Source organism: Sciurus vulgaris (genome assembly GCF_902686455.1).
Source record: "Sciurus vulgaris genome assembly, chromosome: 5".
Lineage (NCBI taxonomy): Eukaryota > Metazoa > Chordata > Mammalia > Rodentia > Sciuridae > Sciurus > Sciurus vulgaris.
The window spans coordinates 78,675,150-78,691,869 of record NC_136465.1 but is presented as its reverse complement, the minus strand read 5'-3'; the positions used below and the strand labels follow the sequence as shown (position 1 = coordinate 78,691,869).

Here is a 16,720-nt window from a genome sequence, read left to right as displayed (position 1 = left end):
TCACAGCTAAGCAACTTTTCTTTTCCACCATGATCTGCCTCACCTAGGGCCCAGAGCAATAGAGTTGACTAACTATGGACTGAGACCTCTGAAATGGTGAGCCAAAATTATCTTGAGTCCTCTTAAGTTGTTCTTGTCAGGTATTTTGGTCACTTTTATGAAAAACTGGCTAATAGATGGAGATGAGTTTATTCAGGTGGACATTTTAATATGAATATAAATGTTAGCTGAGATCATTTTAGATATCCTATTGTTAGATTACTTTATCTTGGCTTAAAATAGGTGAGACTTTTTAATATGGCTTGTGTGTTGTGAATTCAACCACTGATCCCCAACGATTATTTTAATTATTGGATTCCTAGCTTTAATGTATAATGAGCTAGAATAAAAGAACCCCCCAAAATAGTAAAATGCCACAAGTAAAGGGATTTGAAGTGAGCTCGAATTTTGCCTTGGCAAATTCCTCAAGTGATGAACAGTAAAGTTGAAGAACTGCTCAGTGTCTCTACTATCTGCCTTGTCCCATTTCTCTGAACTGTATGATAAAGAGTGCACTGAACACTGATTTAAGAATCCAAAATCTTAATTATGGATCAGTACTTAACTATTTCCTCTGTCAACCTGTGCATCAACTATTCCTTAGTGGCACAGAGTACAAGTGGACACCTGAAATCCTTATTGCCATTCTTCTATTATTTTTTCTTAGTTTCTGAGGTGTCCTTATTTGGTTACTTTTACTGATTGAGACCCCATTAGGATAATATAGAGTATTTTAAATCTAGAGCATTGAAATATCTTTTTTTATAAACAGAAGAAGGAAAAACAGGTGGTTAGAGGAACAGGAAATCTCAAAATAGAGGTCTTTGTTTTTTACTCTAAGAGTCCAGGAACTTAGTATTTTTTGGTGGTATGAAGGTTAGTCATGAGGATGAGTATACAAAATGGAACCTTGGTCAGGAGTGGTTACTCCTCTCCATGAGGTGATTCAGACCATCATTCCCTGTGAGCTGGTGGTTATTCCAGACATCTGTCACTTCAGCTTGAGAAAGGAAGAATAGCGTAGAGCTGTGAAATGATAAAAACATTGAGGTTTGAGGGTGTGACCGGAAGGTCTGAAGGTGTGATTAGAAGCTGTGTGCAGAGCTTCTAGCTAACTATCACCAGAAAGGAATGTAAAATACGTGGTTTACCAAATTAAAAAAAAAAAAAAAGATTTGCAGCAAAGCGGTCAGAAAATAAATGAATACTTTATATATTCATGTTTATATTTATGTGTGTTTTGTACAGAAGTGAATTTGAAAGAAAGTTCTAGAGCATTCAGAACATTCTTCCAATTTCTTTTTCTGTTTTATTAATTATGTTATAATAAAGTTTAGTACTTCCAGTTTTGTGCTGCTTTGATCAAAGAGCCACATTAGGAGTTTGAATTAATTCTATCTGAAGTTACTTCTAAAACTAGTTGTCTTATTTAAACAAGTTTGCCTTTTTCAGAAATTCAGAGCTTAGTAAGAAAAAGATTTTAGAGGATCTGTTACACAATGTGGCTTTTCAATCATTTGTATCATTCTGTTCTAAAACTGAAAAAATCTAGATTTTTATGGTCATTTACTCAACATCTTTTTGATCATCAAGCACACTGGTAGGCATCATGCCTCTTATATGTGCTGTTACAATAATATTGAGTAAGACAAAGTTACCTACCTTTATGGACTTTACATTATGTTAGAAAAGGCAATATGTAAGAAGTTTAAGAAAAAGTGCTTTGACTTCTTTAGCCTCCATCCTTAGGACTATCCACCCCCTCACTGGCTATGTGGATGTAAATTAAAACAGGAAAAAAAAAAAAAACCCTCAATGTCACCAATATCTTCATGGGACAATACAATATAAATGCCCTGATCCGAGGCCACAGAATGGTTTTTCTGAAGCAGTAGTGATATGCTGCCTTATGTTTTATAGCTCCTAAATTATGTCCATGTGCCATCCTTACCTTTTTCTTCCAAATACCTGCCTTCCAAGTTTGAGATGGTGGGATAAAGAGTGGAGTTCAGTGTGTCTTCGTTGATTTTCTGTTGCTATAGCAAAACACCTGGGAGTGGATAATTTATCCACCCCCTCACTGGCTATGTGGAAAGAAAATAATTTTATTTTGGTTCACAGTCCTGGAGGCTGGGAAATTAAGATCAGGTGGTCTCATCTGGTAAGGGCCTCATGATGTTTCAACTCATGGCAGAAAGTGAAAGGACAATTGGAGTGCATGAAAAACAGAACACAAGGAGTAAACTTGTTTTAAAACAACCTGCTATAACAGTAACTAATCTTGAGAGAGCAACACCTTGCATATGAGAGAGGCCTGAATCATTCATGAGAGCCCTACCCCATAACCCAAACATCTCCCACTGGTTCCCACATCCCAACACTCTAGTTCAAGTTTCAACGTGAGTTTTCATGGGGACAAACTACGATCAAGCCATAGTGGTATGTTAGCATTTCTGGGTTGCAGTTGCAGTTCTGGTACTTCCACTTTATAGAAATTAAGAGAGGAAAATCAAACAACCCCAATTTTTTTTGAAGTCTAAGAAATCCTACCTGCAGTACTAATTTCATTTTATTCTCCCAAACCCATGAAATGGCAATACTCATATGAAACGTGAAGAAACTGAGTTTTGCAGATTCAGTGATTTGTTCAAATTTTTATGGCTAGGAAGAATTCGAATCTTGGAATTCAAATAATGATATTTAGCATTCGATGAGAGCCTCTTCTATATATACTAGGTTATGGTCAAACACTTTACTTACATGCTTTTCTTAATTCTGATAGCAAACATGGAAGGCACATATTGCTACCATTTTACTGTGTTGAATTTGAGGCCTAGAGAACTAAGAGACTTGAATGAAGTCATACAAGAGAGCTAGAACTGGTATTCAAACCACTTTTTTTCAGGTTCCTGAATTCATGCTTTGTGGGCAGTCTATTCTGAATCCATAGTCTATCCATGCTTTATATTGTCAAGACTTAATTTAAACATAGTTCAAGAATTAGCAATAAGGTGTTCTTAGGCAAGTCAAGTAACCTTTTAATAATAGTTTCTTCATTTGTAAATGGTGATAATAATATACAGCTGCCAGTGTTGGGAGGTTTCAATACGGCTATGTGCAGTGTCTCTGCCACTTTCTCAGTTACCATATAACTTCCTCCACCCTCACTCCCTATCTTCTCTCAACAGAGTTTTCTTTCTTTACTTTTTTCGATAGAAGGCTAGGGACATTCTTTCTCTGGATGAGAAAAACCAATCCAGGATTAGTGAGAAAGAAGAAAATGTCAAGCAGCAATATTCTGGTGGCATCCATCCTTTACCCTTGAAACTTTGATTACATTATTGAGTTAAACGAGTCTGACAGGTATTGTATCTGACTTCTGGGGCATGATGATAAGTGGCAGATTTCAGTGGATTCAGAGACCAAGGATTGTCTCAGGACACAAGTAGGGCAGGTGGAAACAAACAAACAAAAGATAGGTAGCACAATTAACTAGGTCCAAGGGGTGGGTTAGAACATGGTGTAGACTATCTGTGAAGTAGTTTGGAGGAAAGGTGGAAGCCATGACCAAAGTGAAAAATATGGAGACCCTCTGAGGAATAATGGTTCAGTGCAGGCTAGAGATTGGTGAAAGAAAGAATAAGCCGAGGATTTGGTTAGAACTAGACAGAGTATGAATGGGGTTTGTCTCTGCATAATCCATTTTGCCTTCCATTCTCCCCCTCACTCCCTGTCCTCACACTCCATTAGCAATGATCATTTGATTTGAAAAATAATTTAAATTGGTTTCATAGAACTGAAGCCAGAAGATTTTAAAAGCCCAAATCAAATGAAAGTAAACTTCAGTAAGAGATCTGTCTCATAATAACAGTTATAGAAATGAATTTCTTTCCTCTCTCCTGTTTTGGTTGTCTTCTCAAGGTGCTGGGGATTGAACTCAGGGCTCTATAGTTAGGAAAGTGCTCTATGACAGCTACATTGCCAGCCTTAACAAACTGTTTTTAAGTCTGCGAATGTGAAAATGGGAGGCCTTGCTGAAAATTTGTAGAGGTAAATTTTTTCAAGTGAAGTTCATGGGCAAAAAACTCAAGTAGGGAAATAATTCTTTTTATCTTAAAAAAAATCAAGTATGTGTACATTCACACGTAATTGGTTGAGTATAAATGGGCTAGAAGGCATTGTGATATATATATATAATATATATATACATAATTGGAGTTCTTTAAATGTATATACCCTTTGACTTCAAAAGCACTAGCTAAATAGTTTTTAATACCAGCAAAAACAAAACAAAACCAAAAATGAACAAATGAAAACTTGAGATAACCTAAATGTCCAATAGTAATGTATTACTGAAATAATTTTTATATTCATGTGAATAATATTTATATATGGTTTTAAAAATCATGTTTTAGATAAACATTTTTAAATGAAGAAATGCTTATTGTCTATTAGTAAATAATAAAAAAATGTGGTGTATGGAAAGATATCAAATTTGATAGTGAATATAACATGGATAAAAGTTTCAAGAATACCAAACTTTTTATGATGGGAATGTGGATTTTTTTAAGTAATTTCTAAAATATGTTTATCTGCAATAAATATAAAATCAAAAAAGAAAAAACATTTTTCCCAGCTAGTAAGAGAAATAATAATGAGAAAGTTTTTAACAGAAAGACTATTATTTAAATCAAGAGCTAAAGAATTTAGACATATTTCTCACATATACGTATATATGCATACGTAGATCTTTTAGTCATCTCTTTTAACTAGTAGTTTAAGTGTGTTAGATTTTCGTTAAAGATATTTTCTTGTTTTTTCCAAAGATGTATTCCTTTGTCTTTTTGGTCCCCAAATATTGATTTTTAATGTTTTGAATATTTTGCAGAGTACCAAGTGGTTGGTTAGCTCAAGTGGAGGATTATCTATCTCATGACTGCCTTTCTTTTCCGTTAACATCAGCTTTCAACATATGATTTCCTCTATCACTTTGTTCAAGAGGAGGGGTAGAAATTTTTGAGCCGGAGTATCATTCAGAGGTAATTTATTTCTGCCTTTCATCTTACAGTCTCTAAGGAATCCAGGACAGGAAAGGTCAATTCATTTTTGGTTCAGTTTCTTCCATCTGCATCACTGCATGGCACAGATACAGGTAACATCTGCTTTTATTTCCTCAGAGCTTTGTACAACTTTATCACACTTATTCTTGAGGAAAGCATTGTTTATTGGTTGCATTAGAATTGCTTTAACTCTGAAAGATGTGAAAATTGTAGTTCACCATTTTCTCTTTCTCAATATGCTATGAGTTTTCCTTCCTACTATCAAAATAAAGGAAGAGGGATTTGAGAAGTTAATTATTTTTTACTTGGGTCTAATGATTTACATATTGTGTATCTTGAAGAATTTAAAATAGAAAAAATCTTTTTCTTAGAAAACTAGAGGAACCATGAATAATTCAGTTTAGAAAATTTTATGTATTAAAAAACAGAAAATAATTACATGTGTACCTGTATAATTTTTTCTGTTTTTTTCTATTTCTTGTATATAGTCTTATCAAACTGATTAAGAAGAAAGGTAAATTTTATTTACTACTTAATAATTTCTTTCTGTATTGATGCCCAGTACTAGATTGAATCTTTTATTTATGTTAACTAATGAATGCCTATTGACAAATTTTGTTTTCACATAGGCTTTTCTGTCAGCATCAACACTAGAAAATTATCTATAAAATCTTCATGTACATTAAATCATTTCAGATTGAAAATGCATGTGTTCAGGCTCCAATTGAAGAATTTTTTTTATTTTTTATTTTTGGCGGGAGGAGGGTACCAGGGATTGAACTCAGGAGCACTTGACCACTGAACCACATCCCATATATACATACATATATATTTGTGTGTGTGTGTGTGTATGTTTTTTAGAGACCGGGTCCTCACTGAGTTGCTTAGTGCCTCGCTTTTGCTGAGACTGACTTTGAACTTCTGATTCTCCTACCTCAGCCTCTCGAGCTGCTGGGATTACAGGTGTGTACCACCTCACCTGGCCTGAAGAGATTTTTATATATCACGTTTTGTACAGACACTGGACTCTGAAACTGTTAAGTGATTTGCAATATTAACCCTCAATTCTTTTGCAAAAGGTGTCTGTGATATACTTGGGGAAACACTGGTATAGTTATGTGTAATTACAAAGAATGCAAGGATTTTTTAATATGTATACCAGAACATGTATACATTTTTAAAAAGCAAAGATATTTTAAATTTTCAGAATACTTTGAATTTTTTATTTGAATTGACAGTTTAAAACTGTTTTAGTGGTTTGAGTTGGAAACAATTTGGCCTAACATTTGTATATGTATGTTGAACATTTTGAGCAAAATTGGCTGGGCCAATAGCAACATAATCTAGTGGTAGATTTTTCTCTCCATATTTTCTTTTTTTTTTTTTTTTTTTGGGAAATTCTATTTTTTTTTTCTTTTCATCAATTTTTTTTTTCTCTCCATATTTTCTAGTAATCATGACAGTGATTCACTAGGAGTATAAATTACTTAAACAGAAATGTTGAAAGGTTTTTCATTTCTTTCATAAATCAGGTTGAGTCTATAAATTTTATGTACTTAAAGGAGTTAATAAACACCCACCCACAGATACATGTACACATACCTCTCAACATCAAATCCTGATATGTTTATATAGGCTGCCATTTTCATTTTTCTTTATAAAGAAGTGATCACATGGCAAGGTTTTAATGTAAAACATATTTCTCTTCTTACTCCAAAGATGAGTGATCAGGAGGTGACTTATTCTACCCTTAGATTTCTTCAGTCTCCTTCAGAGTCACAGAATAGATTAAGGTGTGATGTTACTCGGAGTCCTAGAAAAGCCGCTGATAAAGGTATATATTTTAAGCATCTAAATTAATCTGTTTCTTTTGAATTGCCAAAATTTTGAAATTTGAATAAAGATCCCGTTTGCACTTCTGGTTATCAGCTGGTAATATGAACCATAAATGGAGTAGAATTGTAGAATGGAAGTTTTTTAAAAAAATTTGTGACAATGGAGAAATGAGTAAATATTTTTGAATTTGATAAACTAATAGGATGTTTTCATTCAAATCTGACCAAAAAGAATTTGTGAGACCTTTAAAAGTAAAGGACAAACTGAAGTCTGAAGAAACACTGAATTTGCTAGAGAAATAAAAGTCTTAGAAAAATGAAATGCATATGTTAAAAATAAATGTTTTGTTCAGACAAAAAGTATTTTAGGTTTCTTAAATACTTACCAAAATTTAATGGTAAAAAATGTTCAAATCAAGGGGGAGTTCTAATTTTTCTGTTCTATATTTCTATTCTCCCTTCAAATACTGTCAAAATTAAACTCTAAATTGAAAACTTACTTGATTTAGTGATCATTAGAAATTCAGCCTTCAGATATCAAGGACTTCAAAAGCACAAGAATAAATATAGTATTGTCTAGAAAAAACTAAAATTAATGAAAGAAAAGAGAAAGTTGATTTCTAGAAACTCTTTGAAGTATGGCCCTCTATCACATTTGAGCTTACGAGCATTCACTATTAGCTTCTAATTTATCAAAACTACTGACTGATCTTTCTCTCCTCTACATGATTGTTTATGATCACATAGACCAGGAGTACACATCAATTTGGGGTCTCTTGTATGAATTTTGTCTATTGCCTTTAGTGTTTTTTGTAAGAAATGTGCTTTTGAAATCCTATAGAACTATTCCTATATGTAGGATTTCTACATTTGGCATATGTCAACTAGAAACCTAAAACTTTAAAACTGTGATTCCTAGATTATGAATTTGAATCAACTTGTATAATATATTTTTGAAAAATTTCTAGTTCCTTTTTTCATATGGTGTCCCAAGATTACAGTTAGTAGTGGGCCTGGGCTCTTTCTGTGATGCTTATTTTCTTTCTTTTTTTAATTTAAAGAGTTTTCAGTGTCCTGGAAATTCATTGCAGTGACTCTTGGAATCTTCTGTTTACTTTTGTTGACAACAGTCATAGTGTTGGTGATCAAGAGTGAGTAACTGAAATACAGCTTTCTTGTCTGAGTACTGAGTATTAGACACTAATTGTGCAGACATTAACATGCTTCATCCGTTAGTTCCTTTCTGTAGTCAGGGAATGACCTAGTAGCTCAGGTCTTTGAGTGAGGCTTTTTTCCTGGACATATTGCAAAGCCATTTTCATTTTACTTACCTATTCCATGGACTCTGAGGCTGTGGTGAGCTATATCACTTATTCTGATACGTAGTCATATTCCTTCTAGTAGGGGATTGAGTGATATTCTGCCATCTGTGTTCAGGTTATTATGAATCTGAGATAAACATTTTTGAGAAATAACTGTTCAAAAGAAATTATAGCTTTTTCTTGATTTGTTTCTAATAATATAATTAGGAAATGGTTTAGTGAAAAAAATCTGTACAGAGATGTTAAATGATCTTGAATTTAAGCTTTATCATTTTTGAAATTTTCTTATCTTTAGAGAAAATCATTGATACACTTAGATAAAATGACATATCCCAATATTATTTTCTTTTCTCCTATGGACATTGCATCTGCTTCAGTAATAGTTATGACATCTCCTCATGTTTCTTAGTTCAGATTTTTATACTCAGAGGATGTATTAAATGTTGACTGATTTTTACTTCAGTACTTATTTGTTAAAAATGAACTAAATTGAAAGGTAAGGTGTTACCATCAAAATTTTATTCAGCTAGCTTATTTTTTTATTTTACACTTATGTTGCTAATAGTGAGAAATTTGATGATTCCATTTCTATGATCAGTTCACTGAGGTGTTACTTTCTAAATGTCAAATTACTAATATGAGTTGGTTTTCAAAGTGAAGCTTTTTCTTTTGGCTTAAATTTCAATATTTATTCATTATGAATACTTTTTTGTATTATGTCTATGCCGTTAATTTTAGTTTTTCAGAATATTCAAGAAAAACATCATCAGCAGGAAATTCTAGGAAACTTCAGCAAAAATTACCACATTATGCAAAAGGACAACTACTTAAAGGAACAACTTTTGACAAACACCTCTTTAAAATGTGAGAGTCTCAAAAATAAAATCCTTCAGCTGGAATCAAATCATGAGAACAAATGTCATAAGAAAATTGAGATCTTTTCAAAATTATGGCAAAGTGAAGGTATGAAGGAAATCTTAACTATCAGATAGCATTATTTTTTCTTCAGAAGCTTTGAAATCTAATAAACAGGCTTATGATACTAGTGATCTCTGGATCTACTGGACAATTTTGATTTGTACCTCTTAGATATGATGTGGTTATTTGGGATTGCTTATTTCAAGTATAGATTTGGGACCCTAGAAGCCATATTTGGATTTGTAGGATCCTATACAGCTTCTCCAACTCATTTGCTATTCTTACTTTCTACTGCTTTCAGAAGGTGGAAGTATATCAGTTACCCTGAAAATTCAAATCACTTCGTTCCTACAGGAAAAAAAAAGACTTCTACTTTGTTGCTAACATTGGATATGAAGGCTGTCAATAAAAATATATTTAGCAAAAATTGGCTCAAGGGCTTTAATTTGAATGCTATTATAAAATGAATTTTTGTATATGTATGTATTTTCATTTTGCTATGGCTTCAGATATTTGGTTTATTTGTGCCCATTGTAAATACTATACTACCTAAAGTACATCTGCAAGATTTTCCATATGATGATGTTTCTGCAATTCTGTGATAATATCCTCAAAACACCCAAGAGATAAAAATGTTAAATTTCATACAGTAAACTGTTACCTTGCCTAATGACCTAGTTATCTAAAATTGACTTGGTTAGTCAACAAGTACTAAGTATTTGTTTACGATTTAGAGTTTATAAAGACCTTTTGCCTGTGTGATCTCACTTTGGTATTGTGAGATTTACAGTCTCCATTATTAAAGGATGAATACTATTTACAAACTCTGTACATTATGACGTAAGAGAAAAAGGAAAAGTTCCAAAAAAATGTTTCTCATATTTAAAGTCATTCCAGAATCCAGCACCAGAAAAACCATCATTCTTATCTGTTAGATACCTCATATAAGTAGAATCATGAAATATATTTTTTCTTCTGTGATTGGCTGATTACACTCAGCATAACATCCTTAAGGATCATCTGTCTCATAGGTAGAATTTATTTCTTTTTAGAGATTGAAAAGTATCTCTTCATATGTAACCACATTTTCTTAGGTTGTTTTCATCCTGACTATTGTGAATAGTGCTGCATTGAACATGAGTGTGGAAACCTCTTGGCATTTCAGAATTTTGATGATACTCATATTGTCATTACTGAGAGCAGTGAAATTTTATTTAGTTATGGAGGGCTGATAAATGTATTTCTTTAACAGACTAACAGATAATAAGTTTAATGGTTCATCTTACATGTTGTAGGCATGCTCTGTGAAGGCCATTGGTCCTGTTGTGGAGTAAAATGTTATCATTTTACCAAGAGCAAAAAAAATTGGGAGGAATGTAAGAAAACTTGCCAAGACAATGGATTATCCCTTTTGAAGATAAATGATGAAGATGAACGGGTACCATGGGCTCAAATCCACGTTTATTCTCTTGGACTCTGTCACTCACCCTTGGGCCTAAGATACTGAGGATAGGCAGGAGTTCAGAAGGAGGAACCTTCACCTATTCTTTGTGTTGTGTCTGTTATGTGGGCAAAAATCTTATAATTGAGGTCTCCTGGGAGATTCTGACCTGCTAAGAAGCATATGACCCTGCTACTTACTAAGTATTCATTTTATTTGTATAATCTATTATGATAAACATTATTAAGGATGGTTCTTTGCAGTCATTTCTCTTTCAAAGGAGTCTGCAGAAATCACAGAAAAATATTCTCTTTCCTGAATGATATTCAACCCTTTAATAAATTGCTACCTGAACCAACAGTTATTTATCCCTATAAAATGGCAACTTAGAACCAGAAGGCAGCATAGTTTGGTAGTTACTATTAGAAACGCAGATGCCAGAGTGCCTGGGATCAAATTTTATCTCTACCACTTACTTAGCTGAGTGACCTTAGGTAAATTACTTAACCTCTCTGGGCTTACCTACAAAATGGTGATGATTTTTGAGGACCATAAAAGTGATAACAGTTTTACCAGTTAGTCTCATGATGATTTTCATTGTATATGTAGGTAATATTGGCTTGATTAATATTTCTATATAAGAATATATAAAGTTGCATGTCATTTTAAATCTCAGCATAAAAGAATTCCTCATAGCAAGTCATGAAATAATTTAATTTTGTGTGATATGGTAAAATATAGTTAAATTTAAACTTATAATTTAAAATCTACTTAGTCATTTAATCGGACATTAAGTGCTATGTCACTCTGATATATTACATTTTAGATAGTAGATTCTTCCAAATATTTTCTGATTTCACTACTTCCATGTACTGAACTACAAAAAGGCTTTCTCTCAGGAGACTGAAGCTTTACTGTGCACCCTTTTAACATATATTTTTTATTTAGCAAATTTGTTTTGAGGAAGATTCCTTTTATTTAAGATTGTGTGGAGATCATTTTTCTACATTCTGAATTATTCTTTTGGAGTAGGAATTTGAATAGTTTTATAAAGTATTAAAAATGATTTAACAAATCTCCTAGCTAAATACTTAGATTTTACATTTTAAAATTATCTATATTTTTAAAATAAATAATCTGCAAGTGGAAAGTTACTTTGGAAAATGAAAATGCAAGAATTGAAGAGAGAGAGATTGAGAAGAATAGCAGAGTACTGGCCACCGGACTCTTGACCTGTCATTCTCTTTGTTCATCTAATAGATGAGAATCTTGTCATATGATGTATTTCATTTCCTTTACAGGTCTTCCTTAAACAACAGGCCGGTAAAAATATTTACTGGATTGGATTATCATATGATAAACAGGAAAGGAAATGGAAATGGATTGACAGTGATACATCTAGTGGAATGTGAGTTTCTGGAACGCATTCAAACTCTACCATTAGTGTGGGAGTTGAAAGGATTATGTCTAGAATGAATATTCTCTCATTTCACACAGCTTAATCCGTTTTCAAATGGAAGTCATTGGTGAAAACAGGAAAGAAGAGTTATAAAGTGTTTGAGAAAGTATAGTTAGTAAAGGAAGAGGGGTGTCATACAGAGTTATTAGTAATAGTAGTACGATGCTCAGAAGCATGTGTTATGAGGTGCACAAAATGAAACAATTATAACTTTTTAAATGCCAGAACTGTACCAAAAACTACATACCCACCCCCTGACCTCTATTAAAAAAGTTGGAGACAGAATCTTACTAAATTGCCCAGGTTGACCTTGAACTTGTGATCCTTTGGTCAGTAGCTAGGATTACAGTGTGCTTGAGTCACTACACCTGGCTCAAATCATAAATCATAAATTTTAAGGTGGTATGAAGTGATTGGACCATTCTGACTTAGCTATAATGAATATCCTAAAAACCCCAAACATTCATTCAAAACTTCTTTATATAATTAGTTTATACATATGTTAGTTTATGTTTATTGATATAAATATAAGAATGTGCATATATATATACACGCATACATTCATATGCATATACATACCTTCCATTTGAATTGCAGCATTATGTAAACAATTAGATTTACATTTAGTTCTGACCTGCCATAAAACTGTTCATTATTTAGAAATATTAACTATTATATTTTTATTTCTAGGAATTCTCTTTTGTGTTTCAAATAACCTTTCTAGACACTCATTTTCAAGCTGTCTTTTGTTTCTTAAAAGAGCAAAACATACTTATTTCATATTTGGAATCTCATAAGTCTTGTATTTTTCTGTTATTTCTGCTGTCTTTTTTTTGGTACTAGGGTTTGAACCCACAGGCATCTACTACTGAGCCATAACCCCAGCCCTTTTATTTTTTATTTTGAGACAAGGAAGTTGCTTTGGGCCTTGCTAAGTTCTGAAGTTGGCCTTGAACTTGTGATCCTCCTCCTTAGCCTCCCGAGTCACTGGGATTATAAGTATGGGCCACCTTGTCCAGCCATGATACAGTTTTCTTTGTGGTGTTTAGTGATTTTTTTTCCCTTGTTAAGCTGCAATGGAAACTATTTGAGACCCAAGATGAAGGTGGTGGCTTCCTCAGGAAAAAAATTGCTTTAGTTGGATGCTTTGCACCACTGAATCTGGGCCACTATTCATTTGGGCTGGGCAAGTATTGGAGCTCTGGGCTACAAACCTGCAAAAGATGTCCTGAAGGAAATCACCTTGACATAATTGTATCTTCCAAGTACATTCTTAGTCAAGCTACTCCAGAGTCATAGAAGAGAAAGACTCAAAGGCCAAATTAAGATGCTCAGATCAGACAGTAAATCAAATTCACCTAGAACCCGTAGCATAATGCAAAGGGAAAGTTATAGGTAGACTGTCACAGATAGAGTAAGGCACAAGATGGGGAGAGGGCCATCTGAATCCTGGGTTAAACAATCTTCATTTGCCCTGATGCCTCTCTGTGGCAGAATCCTTCCCTGATGATGGTGTGGTTTATAGGACCAGACTTGAGGTTTGAGTTATGAGGACTGAAAAGAGAAAATTACTGAGGCCAACACACATATTTTCTCTACTGGGGAGTCACAGAGGCATATAATTGGCTACAACTTCCCTCCCCAATTAACCTTATGAGCAGTTATGAGTTTAATTTGTGTTAATTGGGCAGGGGCCAGAATGGGTATCACCAGTGGGAGATGGAATGACCTTGTGAATGTTGAGGATGTGCTTCATGTATATTTTGTGTATAGTTAGTGTCTACTTGGTCTTTTCTTCCTTTTTTGTCCATGTTCATCACATATGATTTACTTACTGTATCTATACCTAACATGTCTCATACATTACTAATTTACCTATTCATTCCTCACATCTTATCAAATATGCATTACATGAAGGATGCTTTGTGATTTTGACTTCTTAGGTGAGGTTGTTCTTTTTTTTCTTCTGCTTAAATCTAAGGTCCAAAATAGTTCCAGGGACTTTTACTGAGGATATATCCCTTTGAGTTCTCAGCACTAGGTAGCTTGTGCAGAATTCATTATTTAGAATCCCCATCATTTAAAATTTATGATTCAGCCTACTGTATCCATTAAGGGAAAATCTTGCTTCAGTGCTTCAGTTATCCTTTTCAGTTCCATCTTTACTTAAGGCTCAGCCTGGATAGAAATTTTCTTTTTGCCAGTTCATTAATTTACACAAAAAGTTTTAAATTTTTTTATGCAGCATTTTAGATTATTTTCAACAGGAAGGGAGTTCTGGTACTTAGTACACCATTTTGCTGAAATTAATGTTCTGCTTTAGACAAGACAGTTAATGAATTGTCATGTTTTAGTAAAAACTGCTAGATATGGAGTGGAGGAGAAAAAGAAACAAAACAAAAATATGAATAAAGAAACCTTATCTCTAACTATATCCTAATTTTCCTTTTTCTTCTTAAAATGTAAACACATAAGACCTGGTTATCTGTTACAGAAATTCTTTTTAATCTTTCACTTTTATTGAAAAGATTGACATAAGGAAGCATGATTGGTATATTGTAATCCCATGCAATATTGTAAATTAAATTTTTGTCTGATAACCAAAAAATTATCAGTGTGAATAACATGGGGGATTATGAGTGTAATCGAGAGACACGATTCTATTTAATGGGCTAAGAGCAAAAGAAAATCTCTTAATGATGCAGTTATGACTAATATTTCCATATTCTGAATATTTAGGTAATATAGTTTTTAGATCATTATTTACATCATTATAAACTTCAGAATTAGAAAGTTGCCCCGTTTTCTGTTTTGTAGTTGTCTTCCCATAATGAAGTTGCCTGCAAGAGGACATTGTGTATTTTTAACTGCAACAAGAGAAGTTGATACTGAGTGCTCTAATGCCTACAGTTGTATCTGTGAAAAGAGATTTGATAGTATTTCTCTGCTTTAAAATGTGATGAGAAGAAAAGGTAAATATGAAATGTTGTCATTTTTGTTTACTGTCATAATTTGTGATTACTTACAAATAAATGTTTTTGACTGTATGGAAGCAGAGAGAGATGAACTGAAAGAGGAAGAAAATGTTCATTACATGACAAGGAAATCAGATGCCATGTTTCTTTGTAGGAAGAGATGAAGAAGAGCTTGTCTTTGGAGGGCAGTTGCCCTTTTCTTTAATGGCTCTGAGGAATTATTCTCTCTTTCTCTTTCCTGAGACATCCTTAGAACCAATTAAAGAACCCTGATAAATAGGATAAATCATTTCAGTGTCTTCTTGCTTTTATGACACATTTAAGAACTATAATGTAATTGTGTTTTATTCACATCTAGAAGCTTATCTCATCTTTAATTTTTTTATTTTATGATAAAATATAATTTTAAACATGCTGAATAGTTGCAAGGATAGTTCAAGGAATTCTCATATATAACATTCACCCAAATTACCAGTTGTGGTTGTTTATATTTTGCTGTACCTACTTTATCTTTCATATTCTCCCTCTTCTCTTCTCCCCTCCCCTCATCTCCCTTCCTCTTCTTTCCTCTTTTCCTGTCCCCTCTTCTCCTTTCCTCTCTTCTTTCTCTCTCTCCTTGCTGATGCATTTGATAATAAATTGATGCCATCTTGTTCTTTTGTTTAAATATTTTTTAAGCACAGAACTTGTCTTATATAATCATACTACAATGATCAAAATCAGGAAATTTAGTATTGATACAGTACTATGATATAACTTATAATCCATTTCATATTTTATCAGTTGTCCCAGTAATGTCATTTATAGGTATTTTTCCCTCCATATTTAGGATCATGCAGTGTGTTTAGCTGTGATGTCATTTAGTGTCTTTCAGTCTAAAACAGTTCTTTAGTCTTTCTTTTTCTTGACCTTGACATTTTAAAAATCAACATTTTTAGTTATACTGTGCATATCATAAAATGCCCCCACTTAAAGTCAAAAAAATATGGGTTTTAACAAGTATATGCACCTCTTATATACTATCCATCACCTGTAAAAGTTTCTTTCTGTCTGTCACCACCCACCTGGCAGCATGCAAATAGTGATATGCTTTCTTCCACTGTAAATTAGTTTTGCTATTCTAGAATTTCATGCCTCATGTATTCTTTGTAATTGACTTCCTTTTGCTCAGCATGTTTTTTTAATTAATCCATACTTTTTCATGTATTAGTAGTTTATTCTTTTAGTTACAAAGTAGTATTCTATGATACTGATAAACCACATTTTTTTATTCATTCACTGGTAAAAATTTGATGTATTTCCACTTTTTGGCTACTATGAATAAAATTGCTTTGTACATTTGTGTGTAAATCTCTGTGTGGACATGTGTTTTTGTTTCAAGAAATGCCTAGAAGTCTGTCTGATTATTGGGCATGTTTGATTTTATAAGGAGCTGCTAGGTTATTTTCCATGGTTATATCATTTTATTTTCCCAGTAGCAACAAATGGGTGTTCCATTTGCTCTTCATCATTGAACACGATATTGTCAGTCTTCTTAATTTTAGCTATTATGGGATGTGTGTAGTGATGTTTCATTGTGATGTTTTAATTTGTATTTCTCTAATGACTAATGATATTGAGCATCTTTTCATGTGTTTGTTAGACATTTGTGTATTTTCTTTTGTAAAGTAT

At 33.1% G+C, this 16,720-nt stretch overlaps 1 protein-coding gene across 4 annotated transcripts; it reads left to right on the top strand.

The window, feature by feature from the left end:
• The first annotated feature begins 78 nt into the window (after window positions 1-78).
• Window positions 79-16,373, top strand: LOC306662845 (killer cell lectin-like receptor 2). Of its 4 annotated transcripts, XM_079143015.1 has the most exons (8): window positions 79-96; window positions 5,108-5,191; window positions 6,819-6,933; window positions 7,996-8,085; window positions 8,995-9,219; window positions 10,470-10,612; window positions 11,917-12,023; window positions 14,892-16,324. In XM_079143015.1, exons 1-8 carry the CDS (start codon window positions 94-96, stop codon window positions 15,025-15,027), a joined length of 903 nt encoding a protein of 300 aa, XP_078999141.1. In that variant the 5' UTR covers window positions 79-93; the 3' UTR covers window positions 15,028-16,324. The 4 variants fall into 4 exon arrangements, with proteins under 4 accessions (XP_078999141.1, XP_078999144.1, XP_078999142.1 ...); XM_079143018.1 differs by lacking the exons at window positions 79-96; window positions 5,108-5,191 and adding an exon at window positions 4,271-5,078 and having other exon boundaries at window positions 14,892-16,373; XM_079143016.1 differs by lacking the exon at window positions 79-96 and having other exon boundaries at window positions 4,271-5,191; window positions 14,892-16,373.
• The last annotated feature ends 347 nt before the right edge of the window (window positions 16,374-16,720 follow it).